We start from the raw sequence: 25,900 nt of genomic DNA on the forward strand, positions 1-25,900 counted from the left end.
ATCTAGATCTCTTACCAGTTTAATCCTTCATTTGCAACCAACCTTCCCCCTCCTTATTTAAAGAAGTAGGAATAATTGAGAGAACAACAGTCACAAGGGCATTTGAAGAATGACTGTTGTCCCCCTGCACAAATATTCACTCAACACCCATGTGTCAGACGCTGAGAATAGAGGCCTTCCCACAGCTCTCTTTGTCTTCACTTCTGGACCTCAGCTCCTAGCAATCCACATTGTAGGGATCTTAAAAAAAAAAAAAAATTAACTGGGTGATACAGACTTCCAGCAGCCATTTCTCCACCTCTAAATCAGGTTTTGCAAATCTTTTCTGCATTTCCAGCGGTAAGAAACACAATGGGAGAGGTGTTTCAGCGCAGCAGGAAGTCAATGACTTCCTGGCATTACAATTACCTCGAGGATAGCTGAGTGAGGGCTGTTCAGGAGAGAAATTTTATAGTTGGAGAGAATGCCTTGGGTGCCTTTACAGTTTGAGACACGGTGGTAAGATGTTTACATACTTTTTCTTACCTTCTACATATTTATTATTCCTATATGGGCTTCAATTTCCTCATCCCCCCACAAAAAATGGGACAATACCTACCAAAATGCTCTTATGAGAATTCAATGGGACTTATAGAAAGAGTAATTAGTATTTATGGAAGAGTTGAATACCGACTAAAGGTGAAGCACTGTGGTTTGTCCTTTTACGTACTTTATCTCATTCATTGGCTTCATTTTAAAAATGAAGAAAATGAAATTAAGCTGAAGAAACCCAACCTATAGAACCTAGAACCCAGAAAACAAATAGTTACTGGGTGCTTAAAGTGTGTCAGGCATTTTTCTTGGTTGTAGTGAGCAAGACAGGTCTGTCTCAAAGACATCTTTAGCATAAGCCTCCAAAAAATGTTTGGGGGTTTGGAAAGGGGAGGGTGATGGCTCATAGGGAAGGAAAATCAATTGCGCCGTTTTGGGCCATGATGGGTTTCGATGCCTGTTAGACATCCAAGGGCTGAGGAGTAGGAGGTGGAGACAAGTCTGGAATGTAAAGGAGAGGTCTGGGCTGGAGATAGAGCACTGAGTCATCAGCATGTAGATAATATTTAAAGCTGTGGCACTGAATGAGATTTCCCAGGGAAAATAATAAAGATGGAGACAAGGTTAAGGACAGCCCTGGGGCCCTCCAACATTGTGGTCCGATAGAGGAAAAATACTCGAGAAAAGAACCGCAGACATGGCCAGTGAGGTGAGTAGGAAATGGCGTGAGTCTGGGGTCATGGAAGCCTAGAGAAAAACATTTCAAGGAGGGAATAATTACTAGGAATTCTACTGTGAAGTCATGCAAAATACAGAGAGCTAATCACTAGTTTTGGCAAAAAGTTGCTTTTTCATTCAACAAATATTTATTTAGTGCCAACTCCGGAGTAGATAAGCTCGAGGGACCAGTGAACAAAACAGACGAAAATCCCTGTCCTCCTGGGGTTCACATTCGGGTGAGGGGAGAAAGGTGAACAATTAAATCACCGTGTTAACCATAAAAGTAAAGACTGCCAATTATTTTATCTGCAAAAGATAGGTTTTTGGGGGGAATAAAAAGGAATTGCAGTCTGGGACAAACAAGCTGCAGGAAAACCCTAGACACGTGGGGAGGGGAACAACGGAGAGGCACGCCTGTTTAAGGAGAAAAGGGGTAATTTGGAAAGGCTGTGAGGAACTAAAAGTCCACTGGAGTAAACTGGGAGTTCGAAGGGTGGTGGCTTCTCATTGGCTGAGCTGTTGCTAGGGGGATAAGGAAAGCTTGTCCTCCTCCAGCTGGAGCAGTAGAGAAGTACCTACGTGCAAGGTCAAGTCCATCTCTTCCTGTTGGGTTTGCAATTGACTACTGAGCGGTAGGTGTGATCGCTGCCTCTGTGGAAACCTCCTGACTTTATTTTAGTGAGGTTCCCCCTTACTAATTTTCCCAACAGCATGCTAGGTGGTTATAAGTGCTTTACAACTAAAACGAAAGCAAGGAAGAAGAGAGTTCTGGATGAGGGGGGTAGGGCAGGTTAAAATTAAAATAGGGTGGTCAGGGAAAACCACACAGGTGACATTTGAAGACCGGAATGAGCAGAGGGCCTGAATGAGCTATGCAGGTATCTGGAGGAAGGGCATTTAAGGGGGAAAGAACACCTGCCAAAGAAATTGCCTGGAAAGTTTAAAGTCTCACTAGGGTACCAGTGTGGCCGGAGCAGAGTAAGTGAGGAGGAGGGAAATTGAATGAGGCAATGGGGGTGGGGGGGGTGCTGTGTGGACCTTCGCTGTGAGACTGGAAGCCGGGGTTTAAGCAGAGGAGTGACACTGGCTGACTTCCATGTTGACAGGATTGTGCAGGCTGCTGTGTTGAGAATAGACTATTGGGGACAGGAGAGGGCTGCTGAGTAAAGGCTGAATGAAGTAGGGAAGTTGGTTAAGAGGCAACTGCAACAGTTTAGGTAAGAAACGGTGTCCCTTGGGCCAGGTGCTTAATAGTGAACCGAGTGAAAAGTTGAGAGATTCTGGATACACTTGGAATCGAAAGCAGATAGGATTTACTGATTAGTTGTATGTATAGCCTGTCAAAGAAACCACCAAACATGGTAGCAAGATTATGAGCCAAAGCCACTGGAAGGATGGTGTTACCATTAACCCGCGTTGGGGAGGACTTCAGGAAATTGGAAATTCTGTCATGGTTATTGTCCTTACATGAGAAAGGGGTGGAGATTGCTTTACGTGAAGAGGCTAGCCTCAGTGGGAAGCATGAACAGCTCATCATGAGTCCCAGCTGAGAGGGCCAAGCCCGCGCAAGCTCTCTTAATTTTTTTATTAATTTTTTTAAAAATTGAAGTATAGTTGACACCAAATGTTACATTAGTTTCAGGTGTACAACATAGTGATTCGATAACTCTACCCATTATGCTTTGCTCTTTCATGATGGCCTCCAGTTTTTCGATGAAATAACACTCAAGGTCATCAGCCAAGAGTGAATATGCAGGGAGGAGGTGTTTGAAGTTTGAAGAGACACTTATCAAGGAGAGTGGGGTATGAGGGTAGTAAAGTAAAATTTTGGATGAGGGTAGTAAAATTCCCCAGACAGCATTCAAAGCCCACTCAACCTTAATGACCTTAACATGGTTCTGTGTTTTCCTTCAGCCACCTTTAGGCACACAGATGCAGGGATGGAGTCAGACGAGCTGGAGTTAGCGGTGACCAAGGTTTGCTGAGCACAGTGGAATGAGAGCAGGGGAAAGACATTCAATGTTCAAGGAATTCACTCACCCTGTGCCCAGGGTAGAGGAAGTGAGAACTACCAGCACTTGAGAGGAGAGCCTCAGGGGAAACTGCGTCTTGGGGAGAGACAGGTTTCATTCACGGCAAAGAAGTAAAGGAAGCACTCAAGGAGGCTGAGGATGTATGTGTGGGGGTGGTTGTTACTCTTGGCAAATCTGTTTCAGTGGAGTGGTGTGGCCTAACTGGAGGGAGTGGGTCAAGGAACAAGTGAGAGAACAGTTGACAGAAAAGTGGACAACTCTTTAAAAAAATCTTTGCTCTGAAGGTGCTGGATGAGCTGAAGTTTGAAGGCAAATTGTGTGTGTGTGTGTGCATGTGTGTGTGTTTTAAGATAGATGATATTTTAGTATATTTTTATACCAATAGAAAAGATCCAGTGACGAGGGTAAAAAATTGCCGATACAAGAGAAAAATGGCATACGTGCGGGGATCCTTGCAGAAGCGAAGCCCTTGAGAAGGTCAGAGGGCATTGTGTTCAAGGCATAAGTGGAAGAATTGGCCTTAGAACCAACTCTGTACCAGGAAAGTGGCAAAGAAGGCTGTAAGCAGGAAGGCTGATGGAAACATGAGCTGGAAAGGTTACTTAGTTCTCTTTGGAATGATTGATTTTACCTCCTCAAGTATGAGAGGTTGTCCTCTGGTGGCGGGGAGAATGTTGACCTGTTGAAAGACAAGGGTGAGGAGAAACAGTCATGAGGTTGGGAAAATGAGTTTACTAAGGAATTTTAGGAAGTTTGTTTGGCAGGATCGAGTGCCCACCTGAGATTTGTGGTCCTAAATCTGAAGTGAAATCAGTCAACAGAGTTGTGTAATTTTTCCCCATCAGGCCTTGCTGCGTGGGTGCAAGTGCCAAGTGAGCGGCTTCACGAGGACTGAGAGCTGTCCGGGTGAGTGTGACGGAGGGAGCGCGGTACAAGGGGGTTAGGATGTTTGCCGTGAAGTGGTGCACATAGGGGGCTGCCATCTAGGCTTCGTAAGGGAGGCAGCAAGGACAGGAATGGGGTCCTGGATAATGACAAAGGGTATGATCCAGGGGCTGGACTGAAAGAACTGGGGTAAGTGAACTCAAAGGGTAGAGGACGGGAAACTGAGAGGGGGTGTATGAGATTCAGACTGTGGAGACGGTGCGTTAGGGATTTTTCTCCCCCAACTGAAAAAAGTTTTCACCAAGGGAAACCTTTATGATAAGGTGATGTTGCTTTTGGCTACCCTAAAGAAAGCACTTTCTGATTATGTCACTGGTTTGGTCAGGCTTTGGCCAGGAGAGTGGGAGTTAATGGGAACTTCACAGTCGATTCCGATATAAAATGAGTGCCTTGCGTTTTATCACAGGGAAGCACTACAGCATGTAGGGGAAATCTATAAATTGCTTTGACATCAATATTGAGAGATACATTTGGCTTTAACTTTTCACATAAATGTTACGATGCCAATACTAAAATAAGAAAATGCTCATTTCATAACGAATGGAAATTTTCTCATGAAGTCTACATTATCAGTAACTTTAAAGAATAAGAGGAATTCTCTGGGAGTGTACGTAAAAAAGGAATTAATTTAAAGAAGAATATTTTGCTGTTAAGGATTTAGAAGTAAATGGGAAAAAAAACATTCATTATGAAGTATTTTATTCCATTGCATTGTCATTTAAAATTACAAGAATATAAGCAAATATCGTCCAGTGTCAGAAGAGATTCAGGGTGGTCATTGTCAGTACTCAGTGACAAATTAACAGTATCACGGAAATGTTCACTTCATTAAAAAGAATAGCCGAGTTTCATTTGAGTCATAATTAAGATAAACTTTGTGCATATCATTAAACTTTCACTTGGCTTATATGATTCCATTTTCTCCAACTGGAAGCTGCGTAGGATCCAGCCCGACTTTCTTCATTGACACAGCAATATCAAACAAATAGTCGTAACACTCACACCTATAAAAGAAAAAGCAAAGATCTGAAGGTCTTAGTGAAACAGAGTTCCCCAATCCTACCAATCACATTTCTCCTCTCCATCAAGCCAACCCCAATCCTCGTGCAGTTTTTTTTTCTCAATTCCAGGCCAAATTTTTCTCATTTTGCCCCCAGCATTATTAAAACATAGAAAGGAATCCTATTGAATCATGCAATCATATTACATGCTTCTCAGGAAATAAAGGGAGTTTAAAATGTACTACTTACATAAATTTAAGTTTTTTACCATGTGTCACTTTTTGAAATCAGTGTAGCAAATCATTATATAACTTGGGTTAGCTTTATTCTTCCATCTAGCCTTAAACTTGGAGAATGAGATCTGTGTTTCCTTCTTTGTCAAGTGCATAGTGCCTTGCCAAATAATAGCTTGTCCAATAAATACTTCTTAACAAATGAATACATAATACAAATGAAATATCTAGAAATAGTAAGCTACTTAAATTTAAATCAATTCGACCAATAACACACACACACACACACACACACACACACTCACACTTTCTTTCCAATCATAAAACATACTCTATTCCCTTTCACATTTAGAGTGTGGTGACTTGTCCCAAATGTCCTGTGATTGATACTTACATGGTTTTAGCCTTCTCCCAGGTTTCTCCCCAGACATACACGCCATGACGCCTGACTAGGACCGCACAGGAGTCTGGGTATTCATTTATCACACGAGCCATTCGTTCTTTGAGGTCTTTCTCCTCGGGTGTGTTCTCAATAATGGGTACCACTAACATATCATCATACCTATCGGACAAAACAAGCCATTTTTTCCCCATTAAAACAAAAAGGTATTCATATGTAAAGTTTGTAATTTTTTTTCACATAACCAGTTAAACATTCTCTTTGTATCTGAAAGCACTCCAAATTTTGGACAAGATGTTGCATGTTATTCCGTATATCTTGCATAAACAGCTGTATCAAAAGACGCCTTGGGAATTTGGCAGGTATTATTCTAAGTATAAGTGGCAGACATTTGTACAGGATACCAAAACCTAACAAAGAAATGATCAAGATCATACAAGTATTTCCTTGAAGCAGAGACAATCATAACATTTTCAACAGGAGATGGGAAATGATAGATCGGATAACCAGAAGCATAGAAAGGATTAACAATTTAACTACTTATTAAGTATTAGTTTTCCAAAGATACAAAATCCTTTTCTTTTATCTCTGCAAGACCCCAAAGTGTCTCAGGCAAATACAGGTGTGGTTTGTGTACCAGGATAGCAAGAACCTTCTGGAAATAACTCTTTAACGGTGTGATAATATTTTCAGAACACTCTCAAGTCTGTGGGATTAGAACTTCTTTTGCTTCCATTTTGTTTTCAGGAAATACATGTGATAAAATCGGCCTGTGTGTTTCCTTTCTGTTCGTGTAATACTATTTAAGCGAGTAACTTAGTTACTGGTAAAATTAAGTCTATCTCGGAGGTTCTTTATATCCAGTCGAACTGGGACATATTTTCCCTTTTACGTGAATTTCTCTTGCCTTGTTAATGTAATATCTGCTTTTTCACTACCTCTGTAATGGCCAAACTTAACAACAATAAAAAAGTTCTAGGTATACGTTTATCAAAAGTTGCAACTTTAGGACAGGCATAGGATAAGTAGCTGTCATGTATGGAGATGTTTATTATTTCATTTAAGTAAAATAGACGTACTTAAAAAATACTCTTAAATATGGAAGGACTGAACTGCTAATCTCAGATCTTTCCTAATATTGGCCAAGAGAATCACAAACATATATCTTCCTCGAGCCTATACCAAATAGTTAGACATCTTTTTTGGGGTAAAATGATATCATAGCAAAATAAGACCTGAAACTCAATCCAAACCACCCACTTTACAGACAGAACACTAATCCTTCTGAGTCAAATGAGACAGGATGGTCCTCTGATCATTAAACAGTGTTCTTTTCACTCTACCACAGGCGTGTTGCTGCCAGAAGAGAGGACAATTACACTCACATATGGGAACCTTCCCTGAGGAGAATTAGGTATACATTTGAAAGTTTTTGTTTTTCAAGATGGACTTAAAAAAAAAAAAAGACATTTCTCTGTCCCCTGAATGGTGATAATGGCCCTGTTACTGATTTCCCAGCCAGGCTCAAATAGAATTGCAAAGGGCATTGCAAAAAATTTTGTGTTCTTTAAGTTCTAAAACATTTAATATATGAAATGTGTATGTTATGGTGCATAAGAGACGGCATCTTTTCATTCATGACATTCTTTCCCCACAGGATTCCAAAGGCTGTGGAACTCTGTGCCTTCCTCCAACCACCCTTTCGCCCCTCCTTCCGACCTATTTTATTTCTTCACCAAAGCAATCAAATGCCGAGGAAATTAATAGCACACACAATGCCTCTCCTTCGAGACCCAGAATGGAAAGGGCAATGTGGGGCTAGACTTTCTTTAGAATGTGCACTTTCATAATTTAAACATTTAACTTTGGTCAGTAGGTATTCCACGGTGCTAAGGAATGCTGTAGGCATACAATAAATATTAACTAAAATCAAATCATCGTAAGTTCTCTGCCCACTAGTGTAAACTTGGACATTCTATGACGTGAAGTAACAATAAGATACTGCTGTCAGAGCACTTTAGAAAAACTGGCACCCGTTTTCTCTAAGCAAGATAAGGCAGAATCAGGGCCTTTAGCAAATTAATAAGCTCAGAAATAAGAATGCGATTACATTCAAATGAAATGCTTAGCTTGTACCCGAGCACTGAGAACACGTTTCTTCCCGTCCCTGTATTCTAGATTGGCAAATAATCACTACATTTTGGTGGGCTGGTGGATTTATTTGATTTTATCTAGAAGGTTCTATACCATCTATGCCACTTTCCATACTGAAAAATTATAAAAACACAGAGATCTACTTAACTGAAATAATTGTACAACTTTTATAAATATGAAAATGTTCTAGAAAGACTAAATTAAATCAAGATGAAGTAGAAACTTCAGTAAGGGCTGAAGATTCCTGGAGACCAAGTGAAGGTGAGGGGATCTTGCTCTCTGGGTGATTCTATACGGAACATAATCTTTCCATCTCTATAGAAAGCTCAGCCAAGGATTTTTCACTTTACTATGACAAATGTTTCATTATTCATGTTGCTAATAATTTACCAAGGTTGGGGTAGGGGAGGAGGAGGGGAGGCATCTGATTTGTGTCACTGAGAAGAGATCTGTATGATAGTATAATAGTAAGTGGGCTATTATGTAACATAGATCCCATAACATCTCATTAAAGGCATAAAAAGATCAGTAGCCTCTTTATCAAGAGACAGAAAAATAATTTTCAAATTACTTAAGCAAAAATAGAAAAAAATACCTATAATACCCTCCCGAAGTACATTTCCTTATTCCTTTGATCATCTCTTGATGGGTAATTTTAAACTCTCGTCCTGGAAAGAGAAGGGTGGCCATGACAGCAGCTTTTGAGTGGGTATGAATCACTGCACCTGCTCCTGGAGGAGGAAGAAAAAAGTCATATGCCAGTGAAAACGAAATGTTACCTTTTAAAGAAAAAAAAAAATATATATATGTATATATATAACACATACATTTATTTGTATATGATTTTTAACTTGTACTTGTTTTTCTTGGCATGGAATCATAAGTTAGCAGTAGACAGGAGGGTAAGGAGGGAGGAAGAGAGAAATAGTAATAGAGGAGCTAGAAAGCAAAAGGCATTTAAGTTTTATCCTCATCAGGACAATGCACAATACTTTACACGCGTTCAAAAAATAATTTTGGATGGTCTGAAGTACAGCTGTAATGATCATGGAGATCATAGCCAAAATGGTACCATTTAACTAGGGGTTCCTCTGTGCCAGGCACTGGACAAGTCCCCTTTATGTTACCTCCTGCTTCTTGAGTCATCACGACCACCGGAGACGTAAATTCTATCTCCCCGACTTGATGGTCAAGGAAGTGGGCGCTTGGAGATGTGAAATACCTTGTCTATGGTCACAGATAGCAGCGGAAGCACTTGGATTTGACCTCAGGGTCAGTGTGACCCATAATCATCGAGTTAGGCTTCATAGTGCAGGCCATGTCTTGGTAGCATAAGGGGCGGTAAGGATTTTAAGGTATAATTGTAATGGATTTACCTAAACAGGATTTGTATGCTATAAAATTCAGTAATGGCTATTTTTAGAATTGGAAGTTTATTTAGCTTTTTGCTGGGAAAGGGGCTTCATGCTGTTAGACTCTGTTCCTGAGGTTTTACCCTCTCAGGAGCAGCTGACAAAGTCCAGCAATAGAACATAGCATGAGCACAGACTCAATCCTGATTTCATTCAGTGGCTGCATTAAAGCATGGTTCTAATGACTTTATTGCTATGGTTGAGCCAGTTATAATTTTCTATTTTCACCCTGTCCTCTAGTTCAACCTTTCCAGACTGATTTTCTACTACAAATTCTGGGAATTAAAATAAGACTCCTACTTTTATTGTACAGTACATTTTTTAAAAAGAATTTTTATTCACTTGAGAGAGAGAGAGAGCACGCGCTGAGCAAGGAGCCCAACGTGGGGGCTCGATCCCTGGGATCATGACCTGAGTTGAAGGCAGACACTTAACCAACTGAGCCACCCAGGCGCCCAAACATAAAGTTCTTACACATACTAGGTATTCTAGAAATGTTAACTATAACAATAATTACAATTATTTAGGGAATCTACTCTGTAGCAAATATTCTTTATATTCAATCCATTTTCTGCTCACCTCTCATTGTGTAAGCATTCATGAAAAGAGGAGTACACTGGCTTTTTTTAAGATTCTTACATGGCGGAGGTCCACTTATGTCCTGTTCATTGATGTCACAAACAAACATGTCTTCAGGCTGTTTTCAGAGGTGGGGAAAAGGAAAAAAAGGCTTATATAGTGTCAGTTACAAGTGTTCCCTCTCTTGTGTGTGCTAATATATCTATGCACGCATATTTAATTCAATTTACATATCCATATATAGCTTCTCTTTGAAAATGTTTAAGCTATTTTGAGAAAAAATGTTTCTACTGGGGCGCCTGGGTGGCTCAGTCTTTAAGCGTCTGCCTTTGGCTAAGGGGGGGGATCCCAGAGTCCTGGGATCAAGCCCTGCATCGGGCTCCCTGCTCTGCTGGGAGCCTGCTTCTTCCTCTCCCACTCCCCCCTGCTTGTGTTCCCTCTCTCACTGGCTGTCTCTCTGTCAAACAAATAAATAAATAAAATATTTTAAAAAATGTTTCTACTGATAAAAATATTCTTGAGAGTTAAAATTCTTCCTTCAGAATTTGAAGAAACAATTGATATGGAAAATTTCATATGTATGTAATGATATTTCTGTTACTTCATTAACGTATCTTCTTAGATTTTCCCTGCAATTTCACAACTATATTTCAGAGAAGCTATACAAAGAAATCACTTCTTGATGGGTGCTACAGTTTCTCATATTTCATGATATGAGGAAAAATAGTAGAATTTCTAATCTCTTGAGAAACCTCACTGGTACTCGGAACTATGTTCACCTCAATAACGTATATTATTTTAAAGCTCAAGCAGGTAAGCAGATGCGCAGATTTTTCCTAGTAGTGCATGCATATTTCCGACTTGTGACTTTCACTCGCCAGGGTTTATTCCAAACTACAATCTAAATGTTTTATTAATGAAGCATTATGCTTTAGCTAGAAGTTAAGTGTTATATGTTTGTTTTAACTAGATTTTGAGTCTTCTAAGCATTAATATGGAATGAGACTTCTCAACAATTTGAAATAAAGTTTTGTAACTTTAGATTGGAATAGCTTTGCTATGGTTAAATGTGAGCCAGTTTGGTCCATTGGAGACTATCAACGCGATTACCCTACTAGCCTGATAAAGATGATGCCAGAATGCTGCAAAATTATAATCACTTTGTAAGGACTGTGCTATTCGCTTGTGCCCTCTAGAGGTCGAAGGAGAATTCAAAACATATTAGTTGCATGGAGATTACTTAATCACCTTAACAAAATGGTTAATAGTTACTTAACAAATGTTTATTGATTATTTAAATTATAACAATAATACCCCCTCAAAACTTCTTTTAAAATTAATTCCATTTCACAAAACAATAATCAAGTAGAGAAGAGAAGGCATTTAGTGTTAAAAAGGATCCCTTTAACATACCTGAATCCGTTCCTTCTGCACTCCTGAAGGGGCAATGTAGATTTCATTGCTGGTAACACAAAATATAGAAATTGGCATTTATTAAACTCTACTGTTCTGCTTTGGACCAAAGACAAGTGTATTCTTGCAGTTCAATCACCAATATTCTTTACAAATCAAATCACACAGAAAGCTGTTTGATTTGATTAATGGTTTATGCTGTATAGAAAGAATACCAAATTATCGTAATGTCTTTCTAATGCCGGTGACACAGTAAAATGTTGATAGTTTTCCTATATATTTCTTTATTTCTTTTTAGAGTGCAAAAATCAATGGTAATCAGAATTATCTGGTTAGGGGAAATACAACTCTGAAAACACAAGTCTTTAGCATCTATAAGCACGAGTAAGCAATTTATCTTATTATACATGGAATAGTTATTATAAAATCCAATCAGAAGAAAATATGCTCATGAGGAGTAGATCTCTGTCTTACAAGGGATCAAGTTTCATTTTATTGCTTGAAATGCTCTTATAAAACATGAAGTTCGGGGACCCCTGCTGGACAGTTTATTAAATTAACAGCATTAACACAGCTACTTTTTGGGTGGAATATACGCTTCCTATTTGAAAAGCACATCTTTCTTATGAAGATACTTGGTAATAAAGCTAAAACAACAGTGGAAAGTTAAAAATGGAAAAGGCATGCTTACATCTGGAGATCTTTCTGTTACAGAATGTTATGCTAGGGGAGAATATAACACTTATCAGAAATTCCAAATTTGATTTAGAAATTAGTGCATGGTGCACTGGGTGTTATACACAACTAATGAATCATCGAGCCTTACATCGAAAACCGGGGATGTACTGTATGGTGACTAACATAATATAATAAAAATTATTATTAAAAAAAAAAAGAAATTAATTTGAAAATCTTCTCTAAATTCTCTCTGGCCTCTGGCTCCTTTATCAGTTTCATTTGCTGCCAGAGGGTATTAAAGAGCTGCCACATGCACGCAAATGAAGGAGATCCCAGCACCTGCATGCCTGCCACCGAGCCACAGACAGAGGGACACTAAATATTAACTGTTTCCTAGTGAAGATAAGGATGATGCCCTATATTGAATCAAGCTATCAATCCAGTTGGGGCTGTTAATAAACCTATAGACTTGTAACTGACAAAAATGAAAATTCCTTGAAGGGTCCACTTGTAAACTAAGGTCTACAGAATAAATGCTTGAAAACGGGCGAGAAATCCAAAGCACAGCAAGCTATATTCAATCATTTGTTTTCACGACTGTAGCTCGCTTTACGGCTTTGTTGCATAAGAAAACACGAAGTGGCATTCCTCTGGAATCAGTGGAATTGGTAGGGATTATACTGTTAAAAAGGGCACTTTGCAAATACCAGGCATCCAAATCTTTTGTCCCTGGGTAACATGGAAGCAGTCGAGAATCATGTGTGGTAGGAAGTCAGTGGACTTGTAGGGTAAGTCATCTTGTGTGGGGAGAAATTTATGCAATCCTGGGAACAGACCCAAATAAAGTGAAAAAAAAAAAAAAAAGCCTGTTGGTAAATAAAATCTGTCTACAAAGTGGAAAAATCCAGGGTATTCTGTTTATTCAAATGATGTGGTCACCTAACTCTGTTTTTATTGCTGCCTTTCTGAAAACAGTTATCAGTTTAGACCGATCAACTTTGGGTAATTAAAAGATTAGCTAAATAGGTTATGGAAAAAATATATTTACACCTACAAAGAAGAAACTATCTGGATAAAAATCAGAAGATGCTAGGGCCTCTATTTTAGGAGGGAAACATGCCAAAGACTAAAAGTGAAGTCTTTACTTGGTGCTGTAAGCTGCAAACAAAAAGCATTTTGAATTTGAAGGCATTAAGTTTCGGATTTATTTCTCCATACTCCCTGCTCTTTCACTATTTGGTAAGGGGGGGGACAAAACTCAAGAGTTCATAATATATCTGTGTTCAGTTGCTTCCATTTTTATTTACTGTCCAGTTATTTTAAAAAATTTAAATCTTACTAAACACCTCAGTTATCTTGTCTACAGTATGGGCTGCTTAATTTTAATTCTAATAGCATGCCACAGGATTAGTGTCTCTGACACATGACAGTGTCATACCATGGAAACAGGAAATGCTAAATGTGAATGACCGTGACCAAGCCTAAACACAGTGGCTGCTGCGCACCCTGGAATTGCTTACGATTACTGTCATTTTCTTGGTCTTCCATTTCCTCCTTCTGATTTAACGCTCATACGAATCTTAAGCTGTCTTTTATATACATCTTTTGGGACTACACACAAGTAGCATAATCTAGAATGGTATCGGCCAACCCTTGGAATCAGTAAATAATTTTATACTTCCAAACACAATCTATTGGGTTTATCCTTCATTCCACATTTATTTGCTTTAAGCTTCAGACAAAGAAAAGCAAAGTTTCACTAACAACATGAAAATAACAGTGGATAAAGTTAGTGATGGGGGTTTATGAAGTCATTTAAATATTGGGGGAAAAATGGATGTTTTATTACAGATTACCCATCTTACTTTGTAAAGCACAAATTCAGTAAGATTTCAAACAATGCCATAAAATTGTGGTTGTTTCCACCCATGACCTCCAGGAGGAGCTCCTCACCCATTAAGAATCTAACTAAGGGCAAAGCATTTTATGCTTATGATGCAATGTCCCAATATATTGACTGTAGTGCTGTAAAAACCATTTAATTTTAAAAGGTGCCAGTGAGTGTTTTAGAGTGACCACCCACAATTTCAGTGCATGGGTTAACAAAATTCTTCTAGAAAGAACACAGTCTTTTATGTCTTTATGATAAAAAATGTGGCCGTTTTTTAAAAGAGCCACTTAGAAAAACGTTATTGTAACTCAGTCGGGTAGAAAGCTCTATTTTGTCCATACATAAACTTTCTGCATATGTGAATAAAAAGCAGTTAACTAAAGGCAATGTTTAGAGTATGATCTATCATAAATACAGCTGAGAAACCAAATTACTGGGAACTCACTAAGTGGATAAACAAAAACAAAATTAGGGCTTTGCTCTGAACAGGCCAACTTGGAAGTTTTGGCAAAATCACCTGAAAACCTGCAAAGTGCTGAACTGACACAGGTGCACAGGGTGATGGTGCGAGAGGAGGCACAGAGAATGTACGATGTCCCACGAGGAACATGACCCAAACAGAGCTCATCCCTACACAGTTAAGCCCCTACCAGTGTTGCCTACAGTTCAATTAATATTCCGTGAGTTACTTGGTAATTGAAGCAGGTGAAATTTCACTGGCATCATCTTGTGGTATGCTGAAAAACCCCTTTTGTTCTAGATGTTCTGATTACATTTTATGTTCCATTCCTTTCTAGGAAATGCAGCCTCCTATATTATATGAGTGTTACAGTAACTCAATTTTGTTAAAGAAAGTGAATTAGGATAAAGAAATAAAACATATTACTCAGTTTAACATTCAGACTCCAGACAATACTATTCCTAAAACATTTCAGGAGAAAAAAAATTCATCCTCTTCCAGAAACACTGGAAAAATGAGATTCCACAACCCGTATTTTCATTTAGTAGGTTCTGTACTACTTCATCTTCTTAGAGGAAAGATGCTGAATAAATCTCATGAACAATTAAATAATATTCATTCCTTCTGTTTCAGCCACTGCCTCTTTGTTTTGTCCTCTGAGCAACAAAGACCAGCAGGTGCTGTCCATGAATGATGACACGTGATGCATTTAGAAAGGCATATTGCCTGTCTTTTGACTTAATAAAATGTATTTTTTAGTATTTTTGATGGCTCGTCATCTGTATTTAAGTGACTTTTAAAATATGTATCTGAACCTTTCAAATAAATCCTGTCCACCTAGAGGGGACCTTTTCTAATTCCAGCCATATAAACATACTTGCCAGTATGTTATTTAACTTTGGTACTCCAAAGACTGAGGACCAAATTATTCTGATTAGAAATTGTGGTTCTTAAATCCTTAGGTATTTTTTGTATCTATAACTTCTGCACACTTATTATTCAGTTATGCAAATATTCATTTCTCTATTTAGAAACTAAATATTTTCAGTATCACATAAAACTGGGCACCAGGTGTCCTTTGGACATAACACATATTAGGCTCTTCATGGGCTATCTATATGGACAATTCCCAGAAGTGAAACCAGCCCCAAACTTACCCATGTTTCAAGCTAATTCCTCCTCCAGTCCCAGTGACCCAACCCAAATGGTAAAACTGTTTGCAAAGCTCTGGGATCAGGTATCTTGGATGTTCCTTGTCCTTAAAAAGAAGACAATGATTTTTCCAATTGACATTATATTATCAAGTGTCTTTTTTTTTTTTTTTAAAGATTTTATTTACTTATGTGACAGAGAGACAGCCAGCGAGAGAGGGAACACAGCAGGGGGAGTGGGAGAGGAAGAAGCAGGCTCATAGCGGAGGAGCCTGATGTGGGACTCGATCCCGGAACGCCAGGATCACGCCCTGAGCCGAAGGCAGACGCTTTAACAACTGCGCTACCTAGGCGCCCCTCAAGTGACTTTTCTAGCTGACATCTCTGTTAAGAAGCTGATGTAAGGCGGTACCGGGTGGCTCAATTGGTTAAGCGTCTGCCTTTGACACAGGTCACGATCCCAGGGTCTTTGGATTGATTGAGTCCCACATCGGTGGGCCTCCCCTGCCCCTGCTCAGCAGGAAGTCTGCTCCTCTCTCTCTCTCTCTTTCTCTCTCTCCCTCTGCCCCTCCGCCCACCCCCCACTCCTGCTCTCTCCCTCAAATAGATAAATAAAATCTTTTAAGAAAAATGCCGATGTAAGGAAGTTTAAGAAAATATACTACAGAGAAGATACCGTGAGGGAGAAAACTATTACAAAACATACTTTGTTTTTACTCTTTAGAAGGTGGATCTATATGTTATTTGGCAACCTGTAATTATTCTGAATAGGGGCATTTAGTCTAACACTATGGGATAGGCTGCAAGAACAAGGCGGGGAAATGCCCGGTACATGTGTCTACTACAATGGCTGAAATAAAACAGAACCTAGTGCTGAAAGGAACATGCTTCCGTCTCTCCAGCGAATTTCTTCACACAAAACATCTTATTCAGTTAAGTCATGATATACATACGACAGCCATGTGTTCATATTCTGTGTTGGCTCAATTTTATTTTTATTCTAAAATCTTTTTTCCAGTGATTACATTGTTTTCTCTTATTACAAAAGCAGTATCTACTCGCTATGGAATATAAAGTCCAGAAAATAACATGGAAAGGACTCACTCAGAAGCAATCACAATGAATACTTTCTAGGCCCATTTCGATGAAAGTGTGTGTGAACGAATGTATGCATGTTGGGATAAATGTCGAGCTTTATGTATTTTTATTGAAGTTGAATTTATTTTATTGAATTGACATTTGGCATTATATTAGTGGATAACATAAAGAGTAGATATTTGTGATAATTGTGAAACGATCAGCACAATAAGTCTAGTTAAAATAAGAGCTTATTTTTATTAAGTCTAATGATTACTTCTTTAGGAAAAAGAAATTGTTTCCCCCATTATTAAAAATTAAAATTAATTTTAATTAACAAAAACAATAATAAAGGAATAATAATGAATTCTATTTTTGGCAGTATGAAATACAACTCTTTTATTTTTTTTTTTTTAAGATTTTATTTATTCATTCGACAGAGAGAGACAGCCAGCGAGAGAGGGAACACAAGCAGGGGGAGTAGGAGAGGAAGAAGCAGGCTCCCAGCGGAAGAGCCTGACATGGGGCTCGATCCCAGAACGCCGGGATCACGCCCTGAGTCAGAGGCAGACGCTTAACGACTGCGCCACCCAGGCGCCCCATGAAATACAACTCTTAACTTGAAAACAACTAAAAATGCTAAATACGTTTTTTTTAAAACATTTCAAATTAAATCGCTGAGCTGGCAAGAAAGTAAGGTTTCAAAGTAGCCATGAAAGAAACCATGGTGAGTCTACCTGGGAGGGAAGCTCTGAAGTCATAATTTCCCTGAAGGTATTTGCAGAACTCTGATGAGCTTAAGCTTCAATTTTGATAGCTATGCAAGCCGCTAGAAACACGAGATAAGACCTAGGATGTGCTCAAAATGGGGTACCTGATAGAAGATCCCTCCATCCGCTTGAGACCAGACAAGGGGCTATACCCTCCAGGTAAGGGTGAACAAAACATGGACACTCTGGGCACAAAAGCACAGCAAGGAAGCTTGCTTAGCTAAATCTTGGCACTGAGTAAAGGGGAAAAACACCTTTCAGTCCAAAGAGGATGATCATTGAACAGACCAAATTTTCAGCTATTTAATTGGCTTTTGGAAATTATGGTGTTTCGCAAAATTCACTGTTAATATTTTACATATATTTGTATTTTATTATAAATGATAATTTGATGGAGTAGACTTCAAAATAGGAAATTAAGAACATGCGAATGTTAAAATTTTTTAAAGTTCTGAGCCAACACAGGCTTAGGAGTTAATGGACAGAAAGTCAAACCTACATTACACCATTAAGTGCTTATATGACTTCGGGTTTCAGTTTACTAATCCATAAAATGAAACATTATGAGGGTTAAAATGAGATAAATAAGATTTTTTTTAAAAAGAGAAAATAATGAAGATGAAGCATCCAGGACAGTATGTGACATAGTCAATGTTAGTTTCCCTTCCATTTTTTTTCAGTGTTATATTAGTTTAGGTGTACAATAGACTGTATTTGACAATTCTATGTATTATTCAATGCTCACCACAATATAGTTGCCATTGTTACCATATAATGTTATTACAATATTATTGACTATATTCCCTATGTAGTACTTTCCATCCCTGTGACTTACTTTATAACTGGAAGTTTTACCTTCCTTCCCATTCTTATGTGCTAAAAATTCTTGAATTAAAAATAATAACACTGTGTGGCTTTCTTATATCTGTCCTTACAAAATCTAGCCAGGATTATCCATGCCCTGTGTAATTTGCTATTTCCTTTTTTAGTGATATAAATGATATTTTAATTATATATTAAAGTACAGCTAATGAGAAGACTCCTGCAGTCTTCCAATCCTTAAAACCATCAATTTGCATAGCAAGCTGCAAACATGATAGAAAATGGTCTGTTATTACGGGTCTCTCCCCTTTTCCTTTTGTCTTTTCCAGTACTGAGTTATTATAGCAATTAGCCTGCTTCGTGCTACAGGAATAACAATGATAAGGCAGCTGTTGTTAATAGAGTTTCATTCAACTGTTCATACCCACAAAATTACAATTTCAAGGAAAATAATCACTGAGCAGTGGGAACTAACAAATATATTGGGTAAAATGCAGTCATCTAGATTGTTCAGAATGGTAAGGAAGTCAATATCAGAACGTATATTTCAATAAGAACAGACAAGAAGGAAAAAGGTTAACATTTACTTCTCCCCTGAATGTTAATAATATGACTTGACTGTTACTGTTATGTCTGGTTTTCAGTTAGGGTAAGAATGTTGAAAGACATACCTAAAGATGGATTACAATCAATTTCTTACAGTAGAGGTCCAATACTGTTAGGGAGGAACATTTAACAGTATTTTGTGTATATTAAAAACATTAAAGCCTAAAAAATAGTTGAATCGATACTTTATTTTTCCTATTTTTCAATCCAGTTGTTTTCAGGAAATCAGCTCTACTGTCACTGACATACCTGCTCACAGCCAACAATGACTCTAATCCCCTCCCCCACCTTTTCTTTCAATTTAAGCATCAGAGAGACACTTACTGCTCGGACAGAGGTTTTCTTGCGGGACTCTCACACAACTAAAAAATAAATGTGTCAAAGACATTATTTAACCCAACAACTAATGACAGCACCAGAAAGATGATACAAGTGTGTCCAAAAAGCATGCAAAACACACATCCCTATAAAGTAATCAGGAATCCTGGATTTACCAACAAGGAAAAACTGGACAATATCCTCCAAGCAGCAACAAATTGAATGTCCAGAATACAGCTCGCATTTCTATGATCAATGAGCATCTTTTTTTTTTTTTTTAAAGATTTTATTTCTTTATTTGACAGAGACAGAGCCAGCGAGAGAGGGAACACAAGCAGGGGGAGTGGGAGAGGAAGAAGCAGGCTCATAGCGGAGGAGCCTGATGTGGGGCTCGATCCCATAATGCCAGGATCACGCCCTGAGCCGAAGGCAGACGCTTAACGACTGTGCCACCCAGGCGCCCCTGATCAATGAGCATCTGCACTATGGGCGGCATTCTACAGTTTACAGAGCTGCACAATAGCCCTAAGAGCGCCCTGAGATACCTAGTGCTCTTTTTTTGCTCATTTCAGTCTTTCAAAATTCTTGACACTGGCCCGAGGCAGGAACTGGATGCAGGCACAGTCACGTTGTCAGCATCTTCTCCATCTCTGGGCTTTGCTTCTCTCTGTCTCATTCTCCTCTCTGTGCATACTGGTTTTCTTTGCAACTTCACCTCCATTCAGAGCCCTATTTCTTCTTTCTGCCTTCACCACGCTTACAAACTCTTCTTCACATCAGCTAAGCACTGACTAGAAGAAATGAGAAGACCTGAAGCCTGGCTTCAGCTTTGACCCTCCACTAGCTGAGTGCCCCCAAGGCAAGTCAGTGACCCTTTCTGGATATCGGCTGCTTTACGCTATTAACCTGAATCTGTGATCCCCAGACTTCCCTAGATAGACCAGCAGTTTGTTGTTGTTGCTGTTTAAATTTTAGAGACCGTCATAAGGTTGCCAAGCTATAACATTTATTACATTTAACCATCTATTATCACCTTCTTCAAAAAAGAAGGTGCCTTTTCAGCATAAATAAAGTAGGATCATTTCAGAATAAAAGGTAGTCCTTTAAAGTGAATGCATTCATTCTGTGAAATTCACTTTTTCATTATCCGGATTTTTCTATTTTGCAACAGTTGAGTAAAAACTCTTTCAGGGACTCATATTTGGGGAGGAATTGGGTTATTTTTTCTTTTTGGTCTCCTCGTCTACAACTTCTCCTTCCTCTCCTTCCTCTCTAGCTTACCCTCCACTCTTCTGTTAGTGCTGAAAAGAATATACTACTTGGATCACTGGACCCCATTCCTCCAGTCACAGAATGCTCAAATGCCACATCCTTGCTCTGTTACTTAAGTCCTTCTGCTTTCTTGCCCCAATTTACCTTTGCAAATATTTTCTACTTCAGCTTATGTTCATATAAATCTCTCAGTTCCGTTCAACCTGGTTGTGGAAGTCAGCCTCCGGGATGGCTCTCAATGGTCCTTGCCTCCTGGCAGTCACACCCTGGTGTGCAGTCCTTCTCGCAGTGGACGGGGTGGGGCCGTGGGACCAACAGACTGCGGCAGTACAGCAGAAGTGATAGTAGGTCACTTCTGACATTAGCTTATTAAGCACTGCAGCCTCTGTCTTGCATGCTGTCTCTTGGCTCACTTGGTCTGAGGGAGCGAGCCAGTTGCCGTGGTAAGGGTACTCGGCCTACGCAGAAGGCCACGTGGTGAAGAGGTGTATGGACAAAAATCAGTGAGGACTGGAGGCCTGCCAACAACAACGTGAACAAGCTTGGAAGTGGACCCTCCAGCTGCAGTCAGGCCTTGAGAGGACAGTAGCTCCAGCAGACTGTTTGCCACCTTACGAGAAACCCCGAACCAGAACCTTGAGCCAAATGCTCTTGGATTCCTAATCCTCAGTAAGTGCTTGTGTTTTAAGCCCAAGTTTTGGGGTATTTGTTATGGAGCACTAGTTAACTAAGACATATTTTCTTGCTAACCAAGCGCATCTTTTTTCTTTGTACGGTTATGGCCCATGTTGGATTTTCAATTATCCCAACTCTGTCAGACTCTTGCTTGTTGGCCTTTATACTACACTCCCTACCCACTTCACCGGGGATTCCTTCTCTTGTGATCCCAGCAGGGAGTGATCACTCCCTCCTCTAATCCTGTGCCACGGCATTGGCTCTATGTACCTCTCCTTTGGTATTATAGAGCCTTCTCATTCATTCATTCAGCAAACTTTTACTGCAAGCCCTGAAGAAATGAAAATGAGTAAGATAAAATCCTTACTCTTGAGAAGCTCACAATCTAGTAAAGAAGTCACGAAAGGACAAAGCAATACATAACATAAGACAGTCCAAGGAAGCCACTGGTAGGAGGTGGGGGGGTCTAGTGGTGGGAGAGCGCAGGGGTTGGGAAAAGCTTCACAGAGGAGGGGATGGCTGAGCTAAGTCTTAACGAAGCACAGTGGGAGTATGCCAAGCATTTCCTGGCAATTCAGGGACAAAGTCCCTGCCCTAAAGAAATTTACATTCTGGAGGGTAGTCCTGAAAAAGCAAAGAGAAGAATAAATTATAATAAGTAGGAAGAAGGAAATAAACTAGGAACTTAGAGAAACATAGCAGAGATTAACTAGATTAAGGTGGTTAAGGATAGCCTCTCTGAGCATGTGATGATCTAAAGCTTACAGCGTGTGAAAAAACCAGTGTATGATGAGTGTGTTTGCACACACAAGGCTTTTTTTTTTTTTTTTTTTAAGATTCTATTTATTTGAGAGAGAGAGTGAGAGAGCGCAAACAGAAGCAGCGGGAGGGATGGAGGGAGAGGGAGAAGCAAACTCCCCACTGAGCGGGGCTCAATCCCAGGACTCAGAGATCATGACCTGAGCAGAAGGCAGATGCTTAACCGACTGAGCCACCCAGGCACCCCTCACATGCAAGGCTTTGTGTTGGGGAACAGCAAGCACTCCAGGCCAGGAACGCAGTAGATGTAAAGGCCCTGGAGTGAGACAGTGCTTGACGTGTTTAAGGAATAGAACAAAGGCCAGGTGGCCAGAGCAGATACTGACAAGGAAAGTGCAGATGAGTTTGCAGGGGCCACATCACGCAGCGGTTTGGAAGTCATGCTGATGAGAACGGTCTTGCTGAGAGGGAATGGATTCATGGTAGGAGAGACAGGAAGAGGGAGAGAAACAACTTCTGGATGTGAGAGGGGAGGAAGATCCTGAGCACAAGTGGAGGGATTGGGATTCTTCCATCTTGAGAACCAAGAAGATGGGTTCATGTTTAGGCAGATCGGTAGGTTTTGTGGTAGGAAGGTAACTTCTTATCCAATGTCTTCTGTTTTCTTAAGTATAAACAAAGTCATCTGCTGAGTAACAATGTGAGAATAGGGTATGGGAGGCTTGAAAAGATAATAAAAGGTATAAACTCGTCATCTCGGGGAGTGGGACAGTAAAGTACTGGGGAAACCCAGGATGGCTGTTGGGCAGCGTTAAGTGCCAATCTGAGGCTGAAATGTTGAAGATGAAGAGAGGCCAGTCAGTGTAGTTGTGCAGTTTTCTCTAGGAATGCAGCTCAGTGCAAGCACAAAGACCGTAGTTAGTAGGATTCATCTTGGGTTGGGGTTTTGCCAGGCCAACTGTATTTGTAAATTAGGTCAACCGTGACCTTAAGTAAGAGTTGTTTCCATTAGACCGGATGTAGAAGTCAGATCTCAGTGGGTGAGGAAGTGAGTAAAACTTGGAGGCAGAGAATTCTAAGGACTCTTTCAAGAGTGTTGCTGTGAAAGGCTGTATAGGGAAACAGAAACTGGTTAATACAGAATTTTCTTTACATGCTACAAGATAAAATTAGGGAAGGGGAGAGATTAATGACATAGGAAAGCAAAAGCCTAACTTAATAGGTCAATCTTTGTCAAGACAGAGCAGCTGGAATTAGACCAGGGAGGTATTTACTTCAGACAGGAGGAAGAAGAAAGATGCAGGAAAATATGTAATAATACAATTAATAACAAAATAGTTACCATTTAGTGAATACTTATTTTATACCACATACTAAAGACTTTGTATGCACAACTTAATTCTTATAACAACTGTATTATGCTAAGAAAGATCAATGTGTCCAAGACCACTTGGATGGCAACTGGCAGAACCAAGATTTGCACAGCCCGTCAGATTCTAGATGTCTTGTTTTTAACCTTTACATTCATTATAACGTAAGTGGGAATAGGAAGAAATTGAAGTTAAGAAGTTCACACCTAATAGCTTCATTTTCTCTGTGATTTTGGAGGAAGTCATCTTCAAAGCAGGCTTGGAAGAGAGGATGAGGTGTGATGGTGAGGTTTTGGGACAGTCACTTAAGGTAATGTGAAGGGAAGCTCCTCAGGGGCTGCCATGAGGTGCTCAGGAGCAAGTTGCAGTAGGACATAATAATATTTGTAGAGACACAAATGTATATAGTTGAGTGACACCCCTCCATCCCTTGGGGGTTCTGAGTGGGAGGCATTTCAGTAAAGGCAATTATTTGTAATACAGGATGGAGGATCTTATGATAGAGGCCACGCAGAGAGACCTGTATGAGTAAAAAAGAAAAATCCTTCACCAAAAAAGTGCGGGGTGAAGGAGCAGTGGTTGGGCAGGGAAGGATATGGCCATGGGAATGGGTTGCTAGAGTGGAGGGGAGGGTGGAGATCTGATGAGGTCAAGGAAAACAGAGGGAAGGGTACTGGAAGACCTTGTGTTATCGTAATATCAAAGAACAAATAGTTATTATTCAGGGTGAACACCTATAGGACACTGTGATAGGTAAAGTATAATTTAAAAATAGAAGCAGTCTTGGTTTATTTCCTAGCTAAGTATAGCTCTCTGAAGGGTAGGGAATGTGCTTTTGATATATTGCTATACCTACCACACTGCTTTGCTAAATAAACACTGATTGAATTAAGATCACATCTACATTAAGAAAAGTCCTGTATCAACAGGTTACAAACTGGTGGCCCATGGACTGAACCAAGCTTACAGGAAGTGGTTTATTTAAGTGCATATACAAATCTGTTGTGAGTCGTGGAGCTGTGGTAACCTGACAAGTACTCACTGGTCAGCTCGCTCTAGACCCCATGAAGGAATATGAGCCCAATGACATCAGATGTTCTAAAGTTTTAAGAGAAGTCTGAAGTGTTCTCCATTTTGAAAGGTTGGCTCAAATTTTTTATCAACAATGAGTGAACTAAACGTGCCTGCTCACCCAACTGTCTGTCGGCTGTATTTGGTTTGAGAATTCTCGTTTATTTTCAGATCCCTTGATAAAGGCTCTCTTTGATGCTCATTTAGGTTATATTTCACCAGGAGTTATTTACTGGGGGCATTAACACATGGGCTATTAGCAACGATTCCACTGTTTGCTTTCCTCACTTTCCACACACACCTGCCTAGCTATCTGTCGTGTATCCAACGTCTTCCCCCTTCCCATCCAATTTTTCCTGACCAGGATTCCATCCTCACAGCCGTCTTTGCTTATCTGGGGAGTTAGCTATTCACACGAGATTGACAAGTATTGCGCAATAAAATCTCCCACGTGTTATTACTTTTTAATTGGGACCTTCAGTCCTAAGAAAGAATAACAGGGGCAATAAAGGGGCTAATTTTGGCGGGGGGGGGGGGCTTTCCCTGCCTTTTAAGCAGGGCTTCTCACACTGTATTGTAATTGTTCATTCGTCTAGTGTTCCTCCAGACCCCAGGCCATTTGTCTTAATCACTGTTGTATCCCTGAGCACGTAGGTGTTCCATAAAACTGTTGGTGAGTATACCCAGTGAAGAAAAGCAGATGCAGCCCGAGGGTGGATTTTCCTTTGACTTCTGCTCAAGGAAGAAAGCTTCTACGATCATCGCATAATCACTCTAAACTGAGGCAGGCAGAGAGGGAAAGCGCTGCCTACTGGAGCACTAACCCTGATTTGGCCACCGTTTCCAGAGCGCCTACTGCCTGCCAAACGTCGGGCTGGTCGCCAAGGGCGCAGAAAATAAACTCGAGAGCAAACAGTCTTAGCTTCATTTCCACTCTAGTGCTTTCCGTTGCCTTGTTTGGCCTGTACGCCCCCAAAATTGCTTCAAAACGCACTCAAGATGCCCGGCGCTCTCCTCCGTTATTTTCCCGTTAAAGTGTCTGGCGCCCAGCCCCGGGAGCAGGGACCGCGACAGGGCTGTCGGGGGTCGCGTCCGCACGGTCCCAGGCCCCGCGGGTCCGCGCCCCGCCGCCGCGTGCCACCAGCGCCTCACCTCCCCGCGAACCAGGCAGCCGCGGCCCCGCCCCTACCTGCGCGCCGCTGCGCCGCGAGCCGCAGTCTCCCTCCGGAGCGTGACAGCCCGACATGGCCCGGACGAGGGGAACGCACGGCCTCCTGTTTTGGCGCCGCTTCGGGACCGGCACTCAGCCTGGGCTAAGACCCGTCTATGGTGAGGCCACAACTGCAATCGGGCGGCGCTGAGGGCAGCCCGGGGGCGGGGCGGACAAGGCGGAAGGCGGGTCTCGGAGCGCCTCGCGGACTGGGGATCGGGAGGCGCAGCCGCCTGGCCGGGAGGTGGGCGTGCAAGGTTGGAGGCGGGATTAAGGAGGGCCTCTCGCCTCGGAGACTCACATGCACGGCTGGAATCCGGAGGCGTGGCCAACATGACAGGAGGCGGGG

General features: G+C 40.6%; 1 protein-coding gene across 1 annotated transcript; it reads right to left on the reverse strand.

The window, feature by feature from the left end:
• Positions 1–4,911: 4,911 nt before the first annotated feature.
• On the reverse strand, positions 4,912–25,705 carry LOC103659423 (APAF1 interacting protein). Its single transcript, XM_040638945.1, has 7 exons — positions 25,531–25,705; positions 15,608–15,708; positions 11,422–11,470; positions 10,009–10,126; positions 8,613–8,748; positions 5,858–6,025; positions 4,912–5,233 (listed from the first exon to the last, which is right to left on the reverse strand). Exons 1-7 carry the CDS (start codon positions 25,585–25,587, stop codon positions 5,134–5,136), a joined length of 729 nt encoding a protein of 242 aa, XP_040494879.1. The 5' UTR covers positions 25,588–25,705; the 3' UTR covers positions 4,912–5,133.
• Between the last annotated feature and the right edge of the window lie 195 nt (positions 25,706–25,900).

Source organism: Ursus maritimus, unplaced genomic scaffold (assembly GCF_017311325.1).
Source record: "Ursus maritimus isolate PB19 unplaced genomic scaffold, ASM1731132v1 scaffold_23, whole genome shotgun sequence".
Lineage (NCBI taxonomy): Eukaryota > Metazoa > Chordata > Mammalia > Carnivora > Ursidae > Ursus > Ursus maritimus.